Raw genomic sequence first — 19,089 nt, forward strand, 5'->3', positions numbered from 1 at the left:
CAAAATGTCTCATCCCACTTGATTTAAGATAAATTCACTCAACAAGTGACATTTCAGCAGATGGAGGGACTTGTTTTAAGTCAAACAATCTTGAAATTATCTTGTTTTAACCCTCATGTCATCTTGCAGGTCAAATTGACCCATTTCAAAGTTTAAAAATGTGGAAATATATATATATTTCCACAGTGAAAACTTCCACATTTTCTTGGATAATTTTTGAAAATTTTTTAGTTGAAAAAAGAAATGTTAAAAAAAAAAATCGCTGGATTTTGGTTGATTTTTTTCTGAATGTTCTTAAAGAAAATATTAGAACCTTTACTGATGTACACACGTGGACAAAATTGTTGGTACCCCTCAGTTAAAGAAGGAAAAACCCACAATTCTCACTGAAATCACTTGAAACTCACAAAAGTAACAATAAATAAAAATTTATTGAAAATTAAATAATCAAAAACAGCCATTACTTTTGAATTGTTGATTAACATAATTATTTAAAAAAACAAACTAATGAAACAGGCCTGGACAAAAATGATGGTACCTCTATAAAAGATTGAAAACTATTTGACCAGAGTGACATGATTAACTCAGGTGTGTCATTTAATTGACATCACAGGTGTTTCCAAACTCATAATCAGTCAGTCTGCCTATTTAAAGGGAGACAAGTAGTCACCCTGCTGTTTGGTGAAAAGGTGTGTACCACACTGAACATGGACAACAGAAAGCGAAGGAGAGAATTGTCCCAGGACATCCGAAAAAAAATTATAGACAAACATCTTAAAGGTAAAGGCTATAAGACCATCTCTAAACAGCTTGAAGTTCCTGTGACAACAGTGGCTCATATTATTCAGAAGTTCAAGACCCACGGGACAGTAGCCAACCTCCCTGGACGTGGCTGCAAGAGGAAAATTGATGACAAATTGAAGAGACGGATCGTTGGAATTGTATCCAAAGAGCCCAGAGCAACCTCCAAAGAAATTAAAGGTGAACTCCAAGGCCAAGGTACATCAGTGTCAGATCGCACCATTCGTGGTTGTTTGAGCCAAAGTGGACTTCATGGGAGACGACCAAGGAGGACACCACTGCTGAAAAAAACTCATAAAAAAGCCAGACTGGAATTTGCAAAAATGCATGTTGACAAGCCACAAAGCTTCTGGGAGAATGTCCTTTGGACAGATGAGACCAAACTGGAGCTTTTTGGTAAGGCACATCAACTCTATGTTCATAGACTCAAAAACCAAGCATACGAAGAAAAGAACACTGTCCCTACGGTGAAACATGGAGGAGGCTCAGTAATGTTTTGGGGCTGCTTTGCTGCATCTGGCACAGGGTGTCTTGAAAGTGTGCAAGGTACGATGAAATCTGAAGACTATCAAGGCATTCTGGAGAGAAATGTGCTGCCTAGTGTCAGAAAGCTTGGTCTCAGTCGCAGGTCATGGGTCTTCCAACAGGACAACGATCCAAAACACACAGCCAAAAACACCCAAGAATGGCTGAGAGAAAAGCGTTGGACTATTCTAAAGTGGCCTTCTATGAGCCCAGATCTGAATCCCATTGAACATATGTGGAAGGAGCTGAAACATGCCATTTGGAGAAGACACCCATCAAACCTGAGACAACTGGAGCTGTTTGCTCATGAGGAGTGGGCCAAAATACCTGTTGACAGCTGCAGAACGCTCATTGACAAATACAGAAATCGTTCAATTGTAGTGATTGCCTCAAAAGGTTGTGCAACAAAATATTAAGTTATGGGTACCATCATTTTTGTCCAGCCCTATTTCATTAGTTTGTTTTTTAAAATAATTATGTTAATCAACAATTCAAAAGTGATGGCTGATTTTGATTATTTAATTTTCAATAAATTTTTTATTTATTGTTACTTTTGTGAGTTTCAAGTGATTTCAGTGAGAATTGTGGGTTTTTCCTTCTTTAACTGAGGGGTACCAACAATTTTGTCCACGTGTGTATATGAAACTACTATAGATGTTTTTAGGGATTTTTTTTTTAACATTTTCATTGATTTTTTTTGAAAATATTTACAACTTTTAGATTTTTTTAAATTTTTATTTCTTGCCAAATTTGGGGATTTTTTTAAAAATAAAACTTTTAAGGGAAACTTTTTTTCTAATTTGGGGAATTTTTTGCTGAATTTTTGGGATTTTTTTCAGACAAGGAAACAATATTTTTTGGTGCCGTAAATGAGGGCAACAGGAGGGTTAAGACACCTCAGCTTGACAATCGTGGTAAAATAAGGCTTAAAAGAGGTTTCCCAGCTAATTTAAATATCTCAGTATTCTAAATATCACATCTTATTTCAAGAAATCGTACCAAGCCATTTTTCACTTGTTCTACTGGCAGATTTTTTCCACTTATTTCAATGGGAACGTTCCTTGAAATAAGTTTTTTGCCTTGCTTTGAGAGGGGCATTTTTTCCAGTGTACCAGCTAGCAGAAAGCAGTAGAATCTGCATGTACCTCTGTGGAGAGCCTCCAGCGGTTCCAGGATTCCTCTCTGAAGGGCAGAGCTCGGGTCCTGGATGCAGGAGCGCAGACTGAGCATGCTCTGTAGGTGTGGCGACCGGTGCAGCAGCTCCCGGTACGCCGCCAGCAGGGGGGCTTCGCTCAGCATGGCCGCCATGCTGTGGACGAACTCCGGAACCAGACAGGTGTGACAGTTGTCGGCCTGACAGAAGTGATACGAGACGACCTGCAAGAGACGGACAGGGAGACGCGCTCGCATTGTGGGTGGATTCTCAGTTCATGGGAGTTTGACATTTCAGCTGGAGAGTAATGTGGTGATGAAATGTCACAGGAAATCAGCAGAACCACTGTCATGTGTAAACGATAAATTTAGGGCTATAGCCGACAGCTGTTAGCTTAGCATAAACTCTGGAAACATGGCACTACCAGGAATTAGTCTGCCCCTTTAGCTTACTGTTTAACCACCTCATGTGGGTTTTACATTTAGTTTTTTCCTCTGGATTAAACAGATAGAGCATGTTAATTAGCATGCATTTGGAGGTATATTGTATTACTTTATGCTAGGCTAACCAGCTGCAGGCTACAGGTACATGTTTACTACACAGTGGTGTTATTGTCCTCCTAAGAAATTCCCTCAGAAATTTATTGCATCAAATGTAAAGTAGCATAAAGAGGTATTACAGATAGCTAATAAAACCGATGATTTGAACGATTTGCTATTGTTCTACAGATTTAAGGAAAGAAATTCTGTTTAAAATCACAGCCTGTAAAATTAAACTACTGCTTTCTGTACTGAAATCAGCAAAAAATATTAGTTTTTAATGATTTTGATACTAATGCATATAGAAATGTATTTAAAAATGCAGTATTTAAATACTTTCTTACATTTTTTTACTGTTACTTTAAATAGTTTTCCTGTTATATTGAGTCACAAATATTACCCAGTAAAATCACAGACAAAAACATGTTGATTTACACGATGAATGTTTAAAAAAACAGGTCGAAACTGCACAGAATGTCAAATATCTGTATTTTTATGAATAGTAATCTGTTCTTTTACAATGTGTGACCTTAAATTAATGCAGTTTGTGCTGTATTTAAATGAGAAAAATGTCATTATTACCATATATTTGCTAGTTTTTAAAATTATTTGTACAGTTTTTTTTTAATCTTACAGTATTCTGTTAGTTTTCTTGCACCCTAGCAGGGAAATTTTTACACATCAGATCTACAGTAAACATAAAGTGAGGATGCTACCTGTCCGGCCAGCCTCCTCAGCACCTCCTCCTGTCTCCTCCTCATCTCTGGAGTTCCTGGACAGCTTCCTCCTCCTCCTCCTCCTCCTTCATCTCCACCTCTTCCCAGGGAATCGTGTGAGAAAGAAACAGGCTCCACATCTGGAACAGCAGCAAACATGTGAACACACAAACAATCTCCCTTTCTTCTTCTTCTTTGCTCTCAGCAGCGTGCTCACTGCTTTGGTGTGTTTCTTTTTTGTGCATGATTTAAGTGGCTTTTTCTGGTGGTTTTCTCAGCTATGTGTCTGGTTGCTGGTCGTGAGCCTGCAGGGTTTTATTAGCGTTCTGTATGATGACTCAGCTCCCTCTTTTCTATGACTAAGTGTGTAAATAACGTTCTGTTCATGGTTGGAGTAACCTGCTGGGGGTCCTTTGGCAAACTTGTCCTCCTTCAAGCTCTCACAAAGTCTTTTTGTTTCCAGGCCTGAATTGGACACAATATTCTGACTCGGGACAATTTTTTTGGCTTTTTCCACCTTAACATTCCAAATCAATAACGAAAGGTCACCATGAATTAGTGGTGTAACAGAGAGTTGCTTCAGAAAACATTCAGACCGCTTTGCATTTTGCACATTTAGTCGTAAACTCGAAAAAACACATGGTTAAAAACTTGTGCAAATTTATAAGGAACCAAACAGTTATTTATGTACATGAGCAAGTCAAGTCGCAGCTAAAGTTCACATCTGTCTAGAATCATATCATGTAGTGAAGACTTTAAAGGGGTTGAAGGCTCTTAATGTGAAAGGGACAGAACATCTTAGATCAGAGGTGTCAAACTCATTTTAGTTCAGGTTCCACATTCAGTCCAATTTGATCTGAAATGGGCCGGAGCAGTAAAATCGCAGCATAATAACCTGCAAATAACCACAACTCCACATGTTTCCTTTGTCTAAAGGAATTATCTTTTTACAAAACATGATGAACAATCCGTAATTTTCACACAAAACAAGCAAAAGTGAGACACAAAACGACAAAAAAATGAGACAAACAACACAAAAAAAGAGACGAAAAAGTTACAAGGCAACAAAAAATGAGCAAAAAGGTGGCAAGAAATTACACAAGCAAGACAATAAAAAACACAAAAATGACACAAAACAACCGATAAAGCAAAACAAAAAATGATGAAAATGAAAGAAAACGACAGAAAAATAGACAAACAACTCAAGCGAGACAAAAAAGAAACACAAAACGACAAAAGCATAAGACAAACGACAAAAATGGGACATAAAGCAACAAAAACAAGCCAAATTATTACAATAATGAGACACAAAACGACAAAAGCAAGAAACAAATCGACAAAAAATGAGACAACACAAAAACAAAAAAGAGACAAAAAAGAAACACAAAACTACAAAAACGTGAGACAAACGACAAAAGTCGGACAAAAAAACAACAAAAACAAGCCAAATTATTACAAAAATGAGACACAAAACGACAAAAGCAAGAAAAATTTTGACAAAAAATGAGACAAACAACACAAAAAAACAAAAAAAGACAAAAAGTTACAAAGCAACAAAAAAATGAGCAAAAAGGTGGCAAGAAATTACACAAGCAAGACAATAAAAAAACTATAAAATGACACAAAACAACCAATAAAGCAAAACAAAAAATGACAAAAACGAGAAAAAACGACAGAAAAATAGACAAACAACCCAAGCGAGACAAAAAAGAAACACAAAACTACAAAAACATGAGACAAACGACAAAAACAAGCCAAATTATTACAAAAATTAGACACAAAATGACAAAAGAACAAAGAGCAATCTAGTATTTTACTTTCTGATCCAAACAACTTGTCATGATCTAGAAATGATTTTAAATTTATAGTTTTACTAATTTACAATCTGCAGTTAATGTCTTCTCGGGAATTTTTACACTTTAAGGGCCGGATTGGACCCTCTGGAGGACCACTTTTGGCCCACGGGCCTCATGTTGGACACCCCTGGCTTAGACAATTTGTCTGGTACAACACAGTGTTCATGGATGTAAAATACAAAGTTTTTCCTTCTTACGTTTGGGTATGCTCTGACTCCCGGCGGAGCTTGGCCACATGCGGTTGCCGTGACAACTGAGCGCCACCAGTCGGGCGACGATGGCCGTTTTGCCGAAGCCCATGTTGCCGACGATCACCACGCCCCGTCCGGTCGCCGGGCTGTCGCTGCGGAGGCATGCGTCCACTTCCTGGAAGAGCCACCCCCTGCCGGTGAACAGCCAATCAGACGAGAGGCCAGGAACCTCGAAGTGCAGCGGCTTCAGGTTGAGGGAGGGAGTGAAACGAACTGCAGGAGGAGATGACAGGAGTAGAGTTAGGTCGCTTAGTAAAAGAACTGCGTTCGAGTATATTTCCGCAAGCGTGTTTACCTCTGTGGTCTGGCTGACTACGACTCCCAGAATTCTGTCTGGGCATTCTGAGGGACGTCCTCGAGGGGATGTGTCTCTGCTGCTCGTCCAGGTAGGCCAGGTCCTCAAGGTGGGCCGAACTAGTGGCTGGAGAGGGAGGGTAAGAGGAAAAAGTTCATTTTCTGCACAGACAGTAGGAGGGAGAAGCATTCTCAGTCTGCTCTAGCGGTTCAACAAGACAAAGGATGAATAAGCCTGCTTTCAGATTTATGCATTCTGCAGCTGTGGTCCCGTTTTGCTCATTAATGCAGCAACAAAGCATTTCTAATTTACTGACTGGCTTCTTCTCTCAAGCAGTGCTGTCTGAGGCTCATTGTATTGTAGTGAAAAGAATCCTAACCTATGCTAAACTCACTGAGAAAATAGCTATTAGTATAAGTTTGTGAGGGAAAAACCACTACAGCATCGTAACTTGCAGCATTTAGAGGTGTTGGTAGGCGTGTTAGTAACTTTATAGAGACTCAGATTAGCTGTTTCCAGTCTTTATGCTAAGCTAGGCTAAATGTGTCCTGAAACAAATTGTTTAGCATTTGGGTAAACACACTTATGCACTTACTTGCCAAGTGAAGAAGTGAATAAATGGAAGATTCTCACCGTTATTTTACATGTTTGGTAATTATGGAGCTACACCCAAGCAACGGTTAGCTTAGCTTAGCATAAAAACAGGTAGAAACGGCTATCCAGGCTGTGTCTAAAGGTAATACAGTCCTTTTACGTCTTTTTAATGAACACATTCCATGCTGTTAGTGCAACACGTACAATAACCTAAAAATGACAAGCTGTGGTGTTATGAGGGGGTCTGTGATATCCTGCCGTTTCCTCTGGTTGCCTGGCAACCTCATGGTTAAGTCAAGACACCATAAAAAGGTTCCTGAATGGTGCATAACATTACAACTTGTGAATTTAGTGGTTCATTGTGTCTGCTCTCAGTGCTTGAGTGTCGACTGTAACTAATTAATCCTCGACCATACGAACACATCATAACATCTGAACACAACTACAAAAAACAAAGAACCTAAAAACACTGACGTTGCGTTTCAGCTTGTACAGTACTCGAACAGATTTTGTGGGTAAAAGTAAAGAAATGCTACCCTTCCGTTTCTATTGTTAGTGAAGTGAAGGACAGCAGGTATGAGCAGGATACTGTCCCAGCAGTTCCCGCTTCAGCTGCTGTAGCGCTGGTTTGAAAGCTAACAAAACGTTGATAATGTCCGAAACTTAAAGCTGCCTCGACTCCAGATACAAACAGAGAAACGTACCCAAAGTTTGATCCAATCAATCCAGTTACATTCCTCTTAAACAGCAGAGAATCTGAGCGCTGGCTGTGCTTTGTATCCTGTCTATAAGTGTGTGTGTGTGTGTGTGTGAGAGAGAAATGACATACATGCCACTTCCTTCCTTTCCCAAAGGACTCATGGTTTCTAGTTTTTATGAAGCACAGAGCGAAAACAAGAAGGAAGGGAGGACGAAACGAGAACAGACACTGCGTCTGTATTTGGTGGTTTTGTGTCGACACATTCTGAACAACAGACACAGTCAGAGCTCATTATCACCTCGTTTTTAGATTTCAGATCAAATAAATGAGGAACAAGTGTTAATAAGTGAGCTGTCGGTGTGTTGGTAGGATATTTTTACTTGTCAGTCTCAATGTTTAACCCTCCTGTCGTCCTTATTTACGGGCACCAAATAAATATTGTTTCCTTGTCTGAAAAAAAATCCAAAAATTCAGCAAAAAAATTCCCTAAATTTCTGAAAATTTTCAAAACCTTCAAGAAGAAAATTCCAATAATTCCTTCAAAGTTTGATTATACCAAAAATCCTCCAAATGTGGCAAAAAAATTCTTGGAAATTGTTTTTAAAAAATGAGTAAAAATCTTTCAAAAAAATCCTACAAATCTAAAGTGATTCCATATATAGCAGTAAAACTTCTATTTCCTTTAAGAACATTCACAAAAAAAATCAACCAAAGTCCAGTGAAATTTTGGATTTTGGTTAAAGAAACATATTAATATAATATTTCTTTTTTCCACCAAAAAATGTTCAAAAATTTCCCAAAAATGCTGAAAATGTGGACTTCAGAAGTTTCACTGTGAAAATATTTTTTCCCCACATTTTCAAACAAAACTACAGATTCCACTTACTTTTTAAGTCTCCTTTACTTTGATTCTAGTGTTTTCATAAGGACATTACCCAAAAAATAAGTTCTGATGTGTTTTTCAGCCCTGAGTGGTGTCTGCAGGTATTTCTTTCCGGCTTTAAAAAAAAAAAAAAAAAACCTTCACTGATGAGACAACCAGGCTGAACTCAGTTGGAAGTGATGGGAAAAGAGCTACACAGAGGCAACTACTGTTAGGATTCCTGTTGGAAATTAGAGTAAAAAAATAACCACGGTTGGAATAAAACTTCTGTACTATCATCATCCATTTGACTGTAAGCGTGGTAAACTCTGAACCCCCAGTGGACGCTCATTTCTCATGGTTTTCTCGCTGTCAGCAGTGAGCTCACTATAGCTAAGAAAGAGTGATGCATTTCCTTCCTGACAGGAAAGTGTGTGTGGGAGCAAAACCATTTGACTCATATACTGTACACACACACACACACATCACATCCATTTGCCATCTTACCGGCGACTGAATTGGGGCGGGGCATGAGGTAGAGGGGGATGGAGTGGGTGGAGCCAGGACCTCGGCCCGGGTGCAGCTTGTTGAGGCTGTAGGTGGAGGCGGCCATGCTGTCCTCCGCCCTGTACAGGAAGCCGTCGTTGGCGCTTCCTGCTGCCACCATGCAGGAAGACGAGGTGGAGGCCACCACCGGCCGACCCCCCTGCTGCCACAGGTTGAGGCTGCTGCCATGGTAACAGTCGCTAGGATACTTGGGGCTGTCGTCCCTCTCGGCGGCCGAGTCGGCGGAGTAGCTGGTCAACGTGGCTGAAAGGCAGAGCGACGGGAACATGTAAAATGTCCACAATTTTAGCGGTTCAAGGGTGGGATTGTTGGAAAAAAAAACTCACCTATGATGCCGCTGTCTCTGCTCTCCAGCGTGGAGGAGGGGGAGGCGACGGAGGCGTGGCTGGGGGAGGTGTGCTTGTTGTTGTTGTTGCCCTCCCCTCCAGCAGGAGGCTGCAGTGTGGAGCAGGGGGAGGTGTTGCTGCTGGCCAGACTGGAGGAAGGAGAGATCCTCTGAGGGAGAGAGGCAAGGAGAAATATCACTTGTATGCATTTACACATGCAGTTAGACATATCAATAGTTGGGTTTCCATTACAGTTTATCGCAAAATAAAAGCGATGTTTCTAAAATTTCGACAAAGTATATTTGAGCTTTGAACGTGTTTCCATTGAAGGTTGTTCTGGGCAGAAGCATCGTAAATCTCGTAAAATATCATCCCGCGAGATTTCACTGCAGGAAGATGGACGCTTCTATCTCCTTCTAACGCTCTGCATTCCTCTGCTGTTTGCTGTCTAGTATGGCAGTGATGTTTTTCTCAAGAATAATGGCAAGAAAAGTCTCGGTCTCCTCTTCTGTCCACACGTACCGCGCCATGTTTACTCCGAGAGAACTGGTCATGTGACCAGGTACGTCACGTCCGTTGACGTATAATTGCGGAAAAAGTGTTTCCGTTGCGCTTTTGCGATATTTTTCAATATCGAAACGTCTGAAAAACCACCTCATGAGAGCGTAAAAACTTTTTAGCGATATTTTAGTCCTTTTTCGAAATTCAGGTGTTTCCATTACCAGTTTTTTATTGCGCTATTTACAATTTGCGCATATCTAAGGGTAATGGACACGCAGCTAATGTTATAGCTTAAAACACAGGAGGTCCTCGGATTACTACGTCCTCGACTTACGTTGTTTCACCGTAACGTCGTTGAAATGCCTACACATGTCTAATCAGTTGAAGAAAAACATAAAAGATTTTTTGTCTATAATTGTGACATAGTCGATCAGATCAGATTCTTGGACCAATTCATGCAGAAATCAGGTCATTCCAAACGAGTTTAGGGTTAATCTTTTCAGTTTGAAGGCGTTCACAGCGTGAGGGGGTACTGAGCTCAATCCAGACACGTGAGAGCGGACTACCTGTCCATCATCCTGGCCGTGGTAAGCAGAACCCGGCTCTCCACTTACGACCTTATCCCCCAGCAGGAAGCCCAGTCTGGTCATCAGAGCATCGGCCGCCTCATCGACGGAGGGCGGCGGTCCCAACTCCTCATCCTCACCTGGAGAGACACCGGTGAAGAAAAAGAAATGGTTTTACACGGTTCTCCAACTGAAATGACCCTTACAGCCAGATATGTTAATGTCTGATGACAACAACCTCAGCAAAAAGTGCCAACAAATGACCTCAAATGATCTCTAACACGAGGAAACTGAGTAAAACTGAGCAGAAGAGGATGTTGTATTCAAAATATGTCGTGTACATATGAAATTTTATCTGTAGGCTCTATAATTTTGACTCAAAGATCCTAAATTTGCGTGTTACTTGCTCATATCATGTTTGCTATATTTTTCAATACACAGTTAAAGCTGCTGTCCGGAGTTTGAATCGCAGCGTCTCCCAAAACACTGGTGGTCCCTCCCTCTGATTTCGCCCCTTTATTTGTGCACGCGCTCAGTACATGAGAGAAGTGCCCGGAGTGCTGCAGCATCTCGCCTGTTTTGCTGTTTTCCCCTCTTCTACATTTAGTACATTTAGTAAATAATAAAGGAATTACGTTAGAATGCTGTATTGAGTCTAACTTGTCCTAATACCAAAATAACATGAATCTGCTAGGACGAACGAGTAAAGTTTCAATATGTGATTACACTCGTGTATCCCTCTCAATGACGTTGTTTATCAAACTTAGTGCATTTACGCGTGTATATGTGTTACATTGTTTATTTATTTCTATCTAGAGTTCAGAATTGCATGACTCCTCTGACGAAGAGTATGTCCCAGACGCCCCAACATCTTCCTCCAGAGGTCGGGCATCTAAACGAAGCCGTCAGGCGGGCTATGGAGGCCGTGGTCGGGGAGCGAGGCAAAAAACGTCCTGCAGTCTCTTGGCCTGACAAGCCGTGGGATTGGTAACTTTTCTGGAAGTTGCTGATCCCTGATGCTCTCTCCTCCACAAGCAAAACAAATGTGCTCGCGGTTGCGTAGTGCGTAGCTCGCCCACCTCTGCATGGGCTTGCTTGCTGTGCGCGTAACCGTTGATTGACAGCATGACAAAGCTGAAGCTCGAACTTGATTGGTCGGCAGCGACTGGCGCTTTTTGGAATAACATGGGGGTCTATGAGAGGAAGGCGGAGCTCAGGAATAAATTTTCATATTGCGTTATACTAACTTTATATTATAGTATCGAACTAGACTAACACATTTAAGCTTTGTTAAAAAATGATACATAAATTGAAAACAAACGGAAACTCCGGACAGCAGCTTTAATACAGAAGCAGCAGTGACACAACTCTTTATTCTATGAAAATATGAGGCAATAATGATAACATTTTTATCAAATTTTCATTTAAAAAATCTAGTCTTTTTTCCTTAATAAATGTTAATATGAAAACCATCACATATAGAGCCTAATGATATTGAGCAACTGAAAAAGGAACTTCTCTTATAGTTTGTTACGTAGGAAATCACAGAACTTTCCTTGCAAGAAAACAAACAAAAATTACAAAAAAGCGACCAGTTTATGAGGAATGTCCGATATTATCGGCCTGATATTGACATAAAAATGAAATATCGGTCAATATCGTTCTCGGGTTTTTTGCCTATCATGAAAACTGACAAAATAACGCCTGGATTTCACCGGCATTTACTGACTTGCAAATGATCACATCATCAAACTGCGTCGTGAAGCGTGTAAACGAGCGTGGCTGCAGGAACAAGCTTGCTGTGCCTGACGAACAATATGTCTGTGGTTTGTAATTATTTCCAAGCCCACATATATCGGTATCGGTATCACTGATATCAGAATTGTAAATTGAGTGTTGGAAAATATCAGCATATCAGTTTTTGGCAAAAAAGCCAATATCCGAGATACCTACTATTTATTTAACATCAACTTTGCTGACATATTCTTGTCCAGAATATCCTTGCTATCGAGTTGCTGTGATGTACAAAACACAAACTGACCAGTGGACGACCCAGAAAGATCATCCAGCATTTAATCCACTCTTGTTAATGACCACAGACATTCACTGGAAGATTAAACTGTAGTCCTGCCTCTCTACACCAATCAGGTTGAAAAATGGCTTTAAATCTGTCCAATCAAAAAAGAGAATAGAAGAAATCATAAGAGAACACCACACACACACACACACACACACACACACACACACACACACACACACACACACACACACACACACACACACACACACACACACACACACACAAAGCATGAACTCAAGTCAACTGGATAGATGATGTGTGTGAAAATGTGCAAAACTGTGATTGATCTCCATAATAATATATTCACTATCATGACCTAAATATGCCAAGACCGCTGTGAATGCACACACACACACACACACACACACACACACACACACACACACACACACACACACACACACACACACACACACACAGAAGAATGTGAGCCACAGCATGAAAGCTCATACTCTGTGTCTCCCCGACGGTCTGTAATTACAGCTATAAATTGCTGACTGCTGGACAAAATACTGGAGAAGCATCGCACACACACACACACACACACACTGAGAGGACAACCAGCCAAACACAGAGAATGTGTGTGCCGGCGCACATACATACATGTGTGCGTGTGGTCAGTCAATGACAGGGTGTGCGAGTCTTTTTTAGAAGAAGAAAAATAAAATGGAAAGATCAGATACAGACTTTTCCATTTCTGTCTCGTTAACTAGTCCAGCTTCTGATTCCTTCTGTCAGCCGCTCACTCTTTTCCTCCCTCCATCCGCTCATCTCCATCCTCTCTTCTTCTTCTTTGCTTTCCTTTATTCTCTTTTTACTTCTATCATTTTCTCTTCCTTCCCTCTATCGATTCTGTCTTCGCTCCTTCTTTTCTCCTTCTTTCCCTTTTCTAGCTTTCCTATTTCTCTTTCAGTCTTCCTTCGTTTCCTTCATTCTCTCTTCCTGCCTTTCTTTCTTTCTTTCTTACTTTCCTGTTTCTCATTCCATCTTCCTTTCTTTCTATTACTTTTCATTCACTTCTTTCTTTCTTTCTTTTCTCTTGCTTTCGTTCTTTGTTTCTTTTGTTTTCATCTCATACTTTGTTCTCTTCTCCATTCTATCTTCTCTTCTCTTTTCTTTCTCTTCTGTCCATCTTTTATTTATGTCCTCCCTCCCTCTTCTCTTTTCCTCCTTTCCATCTCCCGTCTTTTTACTATTACTTCTTTGTCTTTCTTTTTCCCTCCCTCTCCTCCATTCTGTTTTCTCTTCTTCTTTCTCTCTTAGCTCCTTTGCTCTTTCTTTCCTTCCTTCTCTACCTTCTGTCCATCTTCTTTCTTCCTCCCTCCACTCCTTACCTCCTTCTGTATTTATACCTTCACTCCATCCATTCTTCCCCGTCTTCTGTCCTTGTTCTTTCTCCCTTACTTCCTCTCTTGGTCTTTTTCTTTGTCCCTTATTTTCTTACTTCCATCCTCTCCTCCATTCTTCTTTCTTCTTCTTTCCTTGTTTCTTTCCTTGCATCCTTTCTTTCTGTCAGAAATATGAGAACTTCCTGACATCACTGTGTCCTAATACAGAAAATGACTGGATCTGGAGTCAGTGACGACAACAACAACAACAACAACCTAATTTCTACATCTCTCCTGTAGCCTAAAGGAGTCGGCTTACTTCAGACTAACTTGCTATCAGTTGGTCCATCAGTCTGAACACCCACAGGCAAAAACCTCCAGTAAGTCATGTGTTTGGATTATTTTAGCCTCGTCTGACAGTAGGGAGCCTCAGCCGATCTTGTTTCCACATAAATTCACGGTTTAATCTCTTTAAACTTGTAACACCATCTCAGCTTTGACACTGAATATGCAGCATGGGCTCAGTGTTTCCATGCTGAAAGGCATCATGGGAAACATAAACTGTAATTGGCAAATTGGCAAGTTAAAACGCACAAGTTCACCCTTGATATTCTACATTACCACTCCATTCCGTGTGCATTATTTTAGTCTGCAGGCCAGTTTCTAATTACTGTAAAGAATTAGGCTTCTTGTTCATTTTAGCAGTCTGTAAAGAGTAGGGCTGGACTCGAATATCCCGAATATTCGTTCGCTACGGTGGCATCCGGATATTAATTTTGGTATCCGAATATTCACCTCGCCTCGGTCCAAATTTGGACCCGGGAGACCAGACAAACGGATCCGAATATTCGGGCCGTCTCCGCCACAAATACGTTTGTTAAAGCATTGACTGAAATGATTCCATCTCCTCAGTGGCAACGCCCTCTGATGGACCCAAACTCAGCCTTTAATTATCAGGGATTTTCTTCAAGCTGATATTGATCGTTGTAATGGAGGCTGCCAATATCAGCTGAGCAAGACATTTAAAAGAAATAAATCCATGTCTGCCTAAACATGAGGTCCACCAAGCAACCTGACACTCAGAATGTCCGACGTGGTCACGGAGGCCACACAAATCATTCTATGGAAAAACACATATGCATACAGCTATGTTTACAGTGCGGCTAAATCACAGTCGTGCTGCTCAGCTTGCACACTGTTGTTCTAGAAGGGATTTAAAACTGTAAAATCACACAGTCATATTCATACATTCCAACAGAATGTGGTAAATTTGTGCTAATTTTGCACGTTGAGATCGACTTTATTGAAAAACGATCTGCTATTTGACGGTGTTGGCCATTCACAAGCTGTAAAAACACAAATGTGGTGATCTCTGGCGCATTCTAATGCCAAAAACATAATTATAATGAGTTTTCCTACCCGACTGTAAATATTTAGGAAATTACTGTAAAGAATTAGGCTTCTTGTTCATTTTAGCAGTCTGTAAAGAGTAGGGCTGGACTCGAATATCTCAAATATCCGAATATTTGTTCACTACGGTGGTATCCGGATATTAATTTTGGCATCCGAATATTCGCCCCTCCCGGTCGGACGTTACCGGGCGGAACGAATATGCGGCGTTACTGTCTTCCCCCCGCCTTCGGCCCACATCGGCTCATATTGGCTCATCCCGTCCTGTGATCACATAAACATCTACACATATGTCTATATGATCACCCCTTCCTTCCCCCAGACGAAAATATTCGGAGCTCGTCTCTTCCCTTCGGCCCACTTCGGCTCATCTCGGCTCATCCATTCGTGTTTCTTACCACCACCTGAATGGCCGGGTTGCTGCCGACTCTGACGTCACGCTTCACTTCGTTGCATAAACACAAGACAAGATGCTGAAGACCTCTGCTGTTTGGGAATTCTTCAGTTTAACTGAAGACAAAACGAAGGCAAAATTTGGACCCGTGTGACCAGACGAACGGATCCGAATATTCGGGCCGTCTCCGCCACAAGCCCCGCCCTCCGTCGGACGTTACGGGGCGGAACGAATATCCGGATATTCGTCTTTAATAGGGCCCGAATATCCGGAGGCCAGAAACCACTATTGGGGCCAGCCCTCGTAAAGAGATAATAATATTTAAAGCCACCTCAATTCTGGACACATCTTTAACCCCCATGTCTTCTTCATGTATTGGCATAATTTGAATTATTCATAAAAATAACCCCATAATGACAAAACATGTGAACCACTCATGTGACTTTAGTGAATCAACAGAGCACGGAGGCATCCTCTGCTGTGTAAACCATTCATTTATTAATCCCATAAACTTTTGTGTGTCGCATTAAATATTAATGTTATAAAGTAGCCGGCTGGATGTAAATTAGTCATCAGCTGTTTGGCTGGCAGTCGGCTCTTATGCAAAGCTCTGCAAGTGTGGATGAAATCGGCTCAACGGCATTATTTAGCATCTAAAGCGAGGGCCTTAAAATCTCATGGAGCCGTTACTGGATGATTAAATTTAGTGAAACCCCCCCACTGTGAACTGCAGATGCTCTGTTCTGTTCACTGTGCTGAGTTAGATACAGTTAGTACAATCTGCTTAAAGACAGATGGGGGAAGAGCTTTAGAGAATGTAAATAATTATTCTGGGTCTCCTGGAGGACTATAGAGCTATAAAGTCCAACAACATTGAAACTAGATACTAATGCTACAAAGAATATCAGCAATCCTTCACATAAGTTGATCATGGTCGCACACTCTGATAACCAGTTTGAGCACAGACAGAAAAAGAATGCGGTCAGTCATGCGTGAAGATATTAGCCTGATAGCTGTAGACAGCTGGCTAACTAGCATGACGCAGCAAATATGAAACTGCACTCAATCAGCTCCAAAGGTTCCATCTCTCATAACCAGACATGATAGTTATGTCAAGACTCATGACAGTCCTGTAAAGTGCAGCAGGTTTGCACGTTGTGGAACTATTTATGTTGTGAAAACCAGCTTTTGCACGAATCAAGTAACTGTAAAGCATCTAGCCCTACTAAAGCTGTATCAGTTGTGCTGTCTGCCACCTAATTCCTGGATGCTTTCCAGTTGGTTCTGGTTGGAACTGCTCCATTTTCTTAAAGGGACGCTCACTGAGTTCACACAAAAGGTTGAGTTCTCTTATCACAAGAACTACTACTTAGCCTGGATAATCAGTTATCTTTATCTTGGGAGTCTGGAAAAGTCATGAAAAAATAACCCTGAGAATGTCACCGGAGGAAAAGAAATGTGTTGCAAACTTGAGGTATGATGTTTGGAAGGTCTTTAAGTTTTTTTAAGCTTGACCCACATTCAAAAATGCCTTTAAAGAGCCCGTACTATGATTTTTCTCTGTCCTCGTATGTGTCATATAGCTGCTTTTTGGTGCATGTAAAACACCAGAAAAGTGTAAAAAATCCACACCAAAAGGATTTATTCTCTCTCACAGAAAACCCACAGCTTCTTACATGCTTGAAACGCATTTAAAAGGCTTCACTTCCGTGACTTATCTACATCACCATGTGACACATTTGCATAATACCTGCCTCCAAAGCGGCAACTTCCTCACAGACTGCCATCATTTCCTCACATAAGAGAGGACTATATCTCTCCGCCTATGCTCAGAGATTGGGGTTAGCAGGACAAAACCAATGCTGCCTGACTTTCATTCGGTCAGCTGACCAATCAGGGCAGAGAAGCATTTCCGACAGACGGGGAGAAGAGATGCTGCAACAGCATACGATACGGGAAAAATTATGCTTTTTTCCTTCATTAAAGCATGTGAATGTACTACAGCAGGCCCTAAAAATAGAATTATAAAACTATAAATGTGCACAATATGGGCTCCTTCACTTTAATTTTGTGAGCTGGCCAGAGCAGAGTGGCCTTTTTGGAAGGGGTGAGAATAAGGTGAGAAGAGACTCTGCAACGACATTCAGTATTTTTTTTCCCTTCAAAACATGTAAATATGTTCAAGCAGACCCTAAAAAAACAAATTATAACACTATAAATGTGCACAATATGGGTGCTTTAACTCCACGAAAGTGCAATGCTAAATCTCAGGAGTACCAGAAGTAGATATCCAGAAACAAGACAAGGTTTCATAAAATAAGATTTGTTATTCCTAGTAAATATGGAAACAAACTGTTTCCCCAGCGCTGAGATAAAGACAGCTAAACTCCTGAGAGAGTCCTTCCCTCTCACCTTCCTCTCGTCTTCTTCCTCCTCTGTCCACTTCTTCAGCGGGACGATCCACCCATTCCCGACACAACTCAAAGCTCTCGTCGTGGAAGCGACAACAGCACACGTACAACAACAGGCGTCGCAGGATGGACGAGGCGTGGCTGAGGACGCCCACCGCCACAACACCTCTGCCACAGCCGCAGCCGTCCGTCGGCCTCCACTGGTGACGGACGGACGACCGCCGGTGCCGACACCACTTGCTTCTAGAGCGGGCACATGCTTTCAAAATAGCCGCCGTGCAGTCCATGGCTGGCTGGCAGGAAGCTTCCGATTGGTTCAGAGCGTTTCCATGTAGGGGGTAGAGTGAATGGAGTCAATTACAGCAGTACGCTTCATTCTCTCTATTAAGTTTTCTTGGTAAAAATTTGATGACATCAGTATTCGGTCTTCTCTTTGCTCCTGAGCTCCTCCTTCTCCACGGTATACAAAGGAGAGAGGGAGAAAAAGATGAAAGAGGTGCAAATGAAGAGATAAGACGCTCCGAGGGAGGAAAAAAAACACCAGAGGAACTCCAACTTCTGAAGCAGAACGACTTCAGGGGTAAAACATGAAAAAGTTGTGGTAACAAGCAAACTTCTCACGTGTTCAGTGGAGGTTCTTTGTTACTTCTTAGAGGTGAAACTACAATCTGCACAGACTCCAACTCCAAGCAGATCTGGATTATGTGTTTCCACTGGTTATTGTCCGTTTCAGCCAAAAAAATGCTCTATTGTTCATTCACAGGTAGAGCCCAATCAAACAGAGAAAACAACAGCTAAAGCAGCGAGTGGAAAAAAGTCGGTCTTCTCCAAGATGATGTCCAGTTTTGTCAGAAGTACAAGTAAAGTTCCAGCGCTCAGAGAGTCTTTCTTTCAACAGCAGAGCCTCCATATCTGGTCTGAAAGACGACCTCCCTCGTCTGACTGCACCGCAAATCAAAACCTCCCCTCCTCCAACCCAAAAAAAAAAAAGAGAGAGAAAAAAAAGAAAAACACACTCACACAGGGGAGAAAGAGAAGGACTGCATGAGCGTGGACTCCATACAGGAGGAGCTGAACCGAGAGAGTAATCTGTTACACGTCGAGAGGCACGAGGAAAGTCTCCAAAGAAGGTTCACATTTGTTGCTTCTAAAAAGAAGAAAAACACGAGCCGAGACCGAAAATGAATGAAGGTCGGCAGAGCAAAGAAATGCTG

General features: G+C 41.3%; 1 protein-coding gene across 1 annotated transcript in view; it reads right to left on the minus strand.

Annotated features, from left to right (window-relative positions):
• Positions 1–18,825, minus strand: part of LOC110955460 (protein TANC2-like) — a 47,185-nt gene extending 28,360 nt beyond the window's left edge. Inside the window, exons 1-8 of the mRNA XM_051941089.1 lie at positions 17,877–18,825; positions 10,253–10,392; positions 9,186–9,354; positions 8,800–9,102; positions 6,137–6,262; positions 5,788–6,054; positions 3,735–3,874; positions 2,472–2,703 (exon numbers count right to left, since the gene is read on the minus strand). Of these exons, the coding sequence (XP_051797049.1) occupies positions 2,472–2,703; positions 3,735–3,874; positions 5,788–6,054; positions 6,137–6,262; positions 8,800–9,102; positions 9,186–9,354; positions 10,253–10,392; positions 17,877–18,162 (1,663 nt within the window). The 5' untranslated portion in view covers positions 18,163–18,825. The remainder of the gene's footprint in view (positions 1–2,471; positions 2,704–3,734; positions 3,875–5,787; positions 6,055–6,136; positions 6,263–8,799; positions 9,103–9,185; positions 9,355–10,252; positions 10,393–17,876) is intronic.
• Positions 18,826–19,089: the final 264 nt, after the last annotated feature.

Source organism: Acanthochromis polyacanthus, chromosome 21, assembly GCF_021347895.1.
Source record: "Acanthochromis polyacanthus isolate Apoly-LR-REF ecotype Palm Island chromosome 21, KAUST_Apoly_ChrSc, whole genome shotgun sequence".
NCBI lineage: Eukaryota > Metazoa > Chordata > Actinopteri > Pomacentridae > Acanthochromis > Acanthochromis polyacanthus.